The following is a 6000-nucleotide window of genomic DNA, read 5'->3' on the forward strand; positions in this document are numbered from 1 at the left end:
ACTGTGATATCATGGACCTTTTTTTCTGGTAATGAATCTGCCAAAGATTTATTTGGCAGTAACGCCTCGACCCCCGACCTTGCGGGTCCCAGTCATGTACCTTAATCACTACGCTACAGGCCGCCCCTAATTATGCATTTAGCACTTTCTAAATAATTTGTTTAGTGATATCTTGGTTAGAAGAGCCCCCCCCCCCCGATATATATATATATATATATATATATATATTTTTTTTTTTTCCTCTTTGAAAAGGAGTTAACATTAATCAAATTAGGGCAATATCTTCATTTGTTACAGCTGGGCTGACAAAACTGATGATTCTGAGGAGAGAAATCATGAATCAGCTGAGGTTTCACATCTGTGCTGATGAAAGGAGGAAGGCGACTCACTATACAGACGGGCGAACGGAGACAAAAGAGAGTCAAAAGAGAGGAGTTTGATTTAGAGATTTCGGTTACTATGGCAAACCAAAGAACAGGGCAGGCTATGTGCTGGCTCTGTTGCTAAACTCTTGGTCAATGCCAAGGAGGTCATTGCTTGAGAGAAGCAAGTATTCTCATTGAAAGTCCAAAAGAGCTCTCTGCGGTGAAAAGAGGGGGTACTCTGGCATGCAGGCCAGCTTCCAAGAGTCATCAGCCGGTCTGCTTGGCGAATAGCTTTGCCCTCTCATCATGCACACAGGACAGAGTAATCCAACACGTTTCACAGAAGGACTGCAGAATTCCATAGAAAATGCAAGGACACAGGGAGACCATTGTTGAGGGTGAACAGATTCAGTAGCTGGGTTTAGACTGGGAGGTGGGCCGAGACATCCATGGATAGCACAGCAGGAACCAAATTAATCTGATAATTAATGATATCTTACTACTATTAATTCAATTCTCAAATTAATTACACTGAAACAATTAGACTTATGTAAAGCTGAATTTGACAGCTAGGCTACATCATTGCTGAGTATTTAAGCCTCATACTACTGTAAGTGGACCAGAAGTTAGTTTTTAATAGGAACACTCAATGAGCTAGCTAAACATTAACCTGGAGGCACTGACACATTGACAGCAGGTTTTCTTCCTCTCCTAATGGTTCAGGTTGAGCCAGAGGGCACAACAAGCAAAACCAAGTAATTTGGCCTCTCCACTTTGTATCGTAGAAAGATTGTGTGGTGTGAACGGGTGAATCACGCGGTTCGATCCCATGTTCAATATACCTGGATGAGAAAGGGGTATCAGACAACTGAGTAGGTTGCTTCTTTCAAATACACAAAAACTCTGCATAGTGTCATCAACAATTCACAGCTTGCTTAAATTGACTGCCATCTGGTTAGCGTCAATCAATGCCTGGAAAGTAATCACAGGATGCTTTTAATTAAACCTGGAAATAAAAATGAGAGGCAGGCAAACACCACCTCTTGCACTGAAGTCAACATCAACTCGCTTAGCTTAGTTTATGCTTTACGTGGCTGTAATGTTACTGAGATTAATCAGTCATTGTTAGCTGTTATAGTAATTTTGTGGAAGGACAGAAAAGCCAGACGGGGATTGGAAGCCAGAGCAAGATAAACCCATCTGCAAGTGAATGCAGAAAATGCTGCTGTACTGTCACTCAGCACTGATGCTCAGGTATTCTAAGTTGGAACTGAAAACCATCATCACCATTCTCCACATCATGATGCCAATCCAGCCTCTCTGTAACCAGCTATGGTATTTTAAGCTCCAGAAAGTACATAAGGATACTGCCATCTCCCTCAATGCTTGCTCTGTCAAATCCAATGACATTCTGTCACAGCTCAGCCAATTTAAAAAGCAATGGCAGCTTAATAAAAATGAATTCTTGAAATCCATGGTTGCTCTTCCGCTTCACATAATATATAAAAAAGGAAGTTGTCCTTTTGTGATAATCAGTTTCTCATCAAACCACTATATTAATGACTGAATTAAACTACCCTATGTAGTACTGTACATGTATGAATGTACACCAGTTCTGAAACTTTTGGTATTGTTGTGGTTATTTTGCATGGTAGGATAAAGCAAATTAGCTCATTCAATCAAGTTGTTGGTTCATAATTCAGTGGATTATTATGCTGATTATCAAGAAGTAATCATTCAAGTTCCTTCTTGATAATTAACATATTAAACTGTTATGTTAGCACCACTGCAGGCATCACTCACATTTGTTTTAATGATAATTTTGTAATAATAAAACATTTTTACTAAATGTTGCAAGAGTTTATGCCGTTCCTGCAATGGTCCTAAAACCCACCTTTATATGAACCACTCTACCTGAAATTATTTGACTTGGAATCAAATAATGAAATCCATTCAAATAATAAATTTACGTATTATTCCTACCAAACGATGCAGTACAATCGTTTGCATTTGCATCAGGTAAATTCATTACTTTTCTTCCCATTTCACAAAGGACATAACTATGCAAGGCTGCTGAAACCAATTAATGTCTGTGTGCAAGTGAACATCTGCCACATCTAGGCAGGGGGCAGCACTTTTAACTTAATGAGATAATTTGCACTTTGTGTGTGGTGTGCTAGTTAAGACAAAAATCATGAGCCTGCAGCATCACAGGCTGCTTGTTAACTACATCTACAATGCGATACAATTACAGGGAAAATACTTAAGTGTGTTGAGTATGTTATAGTTTTATTCAAGGTAATGATGTTACTGAATTTTGCACTGCAATTATGATGAATAACACTCATAGTACTGTTTTAACCATTCAGTGAACCCATCAGAACCAAATCGTGAACCTGTGAACTGTGAACAAGCTATTAAGGATCGTATTTCGCAGGAACCACAGGCATTAACTGAGATTACATTCCTAGTGTGTAATCATACATGAATCTTGGAAAAAAAGAAGGGTGACTACTTTTATACAAGTATCCACCTTGATCTAGCAATACTCTCTGGATAGATATATCAAAAACATACAAGACCTGTGTTTTTCTCTTTTCATTCTTCCACTGTTCACCACTGAGGACTGTATAAACTTGTTATAAATATCACACCAACTTCATACTAGCGAATAATAGAGATCACTCGATAGCCTATACAGCTCCAATGAAAATCAAGTCTGTCTAAAATACATGAAAACACGCAAAAAATTAAATCAATAATTCAGTCACTTTCAATCCTAGTTACTTCTTAAAGTGGTGGTTTCAGCTGTAGTAAGCAAAAGATGAATCAAGAGTATCAAGTTAAGTGCCGAGCCACAAAGTATCGTCTTTTACAAAATGGTACAGGCTAGTTTCAAATCTTTCCAATTCCAGTCTCAGTGTCAGCTGTACAAAAGTTAGTCTTCAATAGATGAGTAGTCTATTCTGATTTAATGCTTTTGAATTTGTACAGATTTCCCTACCTTTTAATTACTACATTACGTTAGGCTAATGAAACCTAGTAATAAATGACACCGTTCATGATGGAAACGGAACCTGTCGCCATGCTCTTCAGAAAGCGCAGGACGAACCAGAATTCAACATTTCCAGAAATAGCTACATTTCAAAACACCAATAACTGGAGTAGCAGAATAAAACAAAAAGGGCTAAATCAAGACTTGGTCTTAGAGTTACATGCACTGCAGCAGGCTTATGAATCTTGGAGTAAAACTCACCCGTATTCGTCTCATGGCAGCAACTATCTCCACTCGACTATTCGGTCGCGCCACATCCAGACTACCAATATACTATTAATAAAAATAAAATTAAAAAAAGCATTAGGTACCTGTATACAGTAGCCTACGACTTGTAACGAGTACATGTAACGTGTAATGATTCTACAATACGATTTGCTTGACAATCTGAAATAACAGTTTAGCTCAATGAAAAGCTTTAGCCTACGGAGAGTAGTTTTTATTATTTTCACTTTTCACGTTAAAATACAAGCTTATTGTTATATTTCTCACGTACCCTATCAATGGCCACATCAGTCTCCGTACAATTCAGCAAACTGTTATTTAAAAAAAGTAACGAACAATAATGAGAATATCTCACAGGTGACATAATAGATTGCTACAGGTAGCCTATCATTTACATTTATGTTTACTTTTCCATTAAATGTACGCTTCGCTTTGTAATGAGTGGCTAACTTGTTCAGCCACTCATACAGTCCCATTCTGCTCATTTCAGACAGGACGTGCAACTTCACTACGAGTCTTGCTAGTTAACTGCCCACCTAGCCAACAGATCGATAGACTACTCACCTTCGCTTCGAAATTGATCCCATGTTGGAATGCGTCCTCGTTGTGTAAAGGAATTCGCAAATCATGACCATCATCAACTAAATTGTATTTTGTTTTTCCCGGCATGATTGGCGTGTTGATCAATCGCTCACGGACAAGTAAATTAAATATGTGAAAAATTTAAGTTAAAGCATATTCGCAACAAAAACCAAACGACTTTCAACTTCTTAACTCCAGCGTGTTTACGCCAAAAGGTCACGGCGTTTCCATCTACTGGATGGATTACTAACTTTGTAGCTAGCAAGTATGCATTCGTCTCTCAGTCCGATGTAGTGCTGAGCTTCATCAACATCGGTTAATAAACCGAAATAATCCCATCTGTAGCACGAGTGCGGAGCTTTAGCGGACTACCTTCTTGACCTGAATAAGAACATTTAAAAATCAGTTTTTCTTGCTTCCCCCTTCCTAGTTTTCAGCAGCGCCATAACTGGATTCACTCACTCCCCGACTTGGAGAATTCGGGAACAAAGCGTGATTGGTTGAATCTGGGAATTCCACCTGTTTTCATTGGAACAGAGTTACATCATAGATTTGTAGGAGGGGAGAAAGACTTCAGTTTCCTCATTCATTTGGACCTTTCAACCGAGAGAAGCGGTGGTCAGCACCTAGTGGTTTACGAGAGCATTGTGGCAGGCAAATCGTTCTTTTTCAGAGTGTGTGTGTGTTTACAATGAGCTCCACAAGTCTTGGGACAAATACACACTTTTATGAGTCCAAGCACGAACCGCAACCAAACAGATTGAGATTGGCAGATAGGTGCCCGTCGTCACACACTACTCAGGTTTGAAAAATGACCGCGATTCAAAATAATTTTTCAAAAACGCCTCCTGAACCAAAAAGATGCACCCAGGTAGATTTCCCGCTATTTTGAATTTTGAATATTTTTGATACTCAAAAAACAGCACCGCAGTTAACCAATACATATCTACGTGGGCGTGGCTTATCACAGACATGTTAATAACCTCTGATCTCCAAGTTTATTTCTCACTCTGTTTTTACTACTGTCATGAGCTTTATATCGTCGTGCTTGTCTCTGCAGAACAAATTCCTCAAAAATCAATCATGTCTGCCATTTTTCAGCTGGATTTCCGCTATTTTGAATCTTGTGAAAACACATCTCCTACACCATTTTACTTATCAACATGTAACTGATATCAATTTGACTGTCCTTTAAAAAGTTATAAAGAAAATCGATACTCCAAAAAACTTGGCCGCAGTAATGGATTATGGCTTGGTCAACAGCTGAAACTCTTAAGAAGGGTCTTATGTCAGGATCTATTGGATTTAAATGGAATTCATTTTGCACAAATTTTTTTTTGTAATGGCCAAACACACCTATAACAGAATCAGAATTTGGAAAGTCCATAGCAGTTGTCGTCCACCTGTGAAATGGCATTGAGATTCATAAGGTTCAAAAATAGCTTTTTTACACAAGAAAGCTGACCAACACAAACATACACTGTAATATTTTACTATCAGTCCAGAGGCACCAATGCCTGTCCAAAATAAGCTTTGATCTGGAAAGCACATTAACATTGTTTAAGATCATTAAATTATTTTACAGCCAGCAGTTAAAATACCACAAATCTAGAAGATAGGTATACACATTATTTACATAAATGACCATAAATGTACATACATTATGTACATTTTCAGATTATACAAAACTGGGAGGTTTAACTAATAGAGTTAGTAAAAAAGCCAAAATTATGCTGGGATACATAGAAGCATATACTTACTTCCCAATTAAAC

General features: G+C 38.2%; 1 protein-coding gene across 1 annotated transcript in view; it reads right to left on the bottom strand.

Moving 5' to 3' along the window:
* Positions 1 to 4684, bottom strand: part of nos1apa (nitric oxide synthase 1 (neuronal) adaptor protein a) — a 75253-nt gene extending 70569 nt beyond the window's left edge. The window contains exons 1-2 of the mRNA XM_061240884.1: positions 4210 to 4684; positions 3622 to 3693 (exon numbers count right to left, since the gene is read on the bottom strand). Coding sequence (XP_061096868.1) covers positions 3622 to 3693; positions 4210 to 4314 — 177 coding nt within the window. The 5' untranslated portion in view covers positions 4315 to 4684. The remainder of the gene's footprint in view (positions 1 to 3621; positions 3694 to 4209) is intronic.
* Positions 4685 to 6000: the final 1316 nt, after the last annotated feature.

Source organism: Conger conger, chromosome 4 (assembly GCF_963514075.1).
Source record: "Conger conger chromosome 4, fConCon1.1, whole genome shotgun sequence".
NCBI lineage: Eukaryota > Metazoa > Chordata > Actinopteri > Anguilliformes > Congridae > Conger > Conger conger.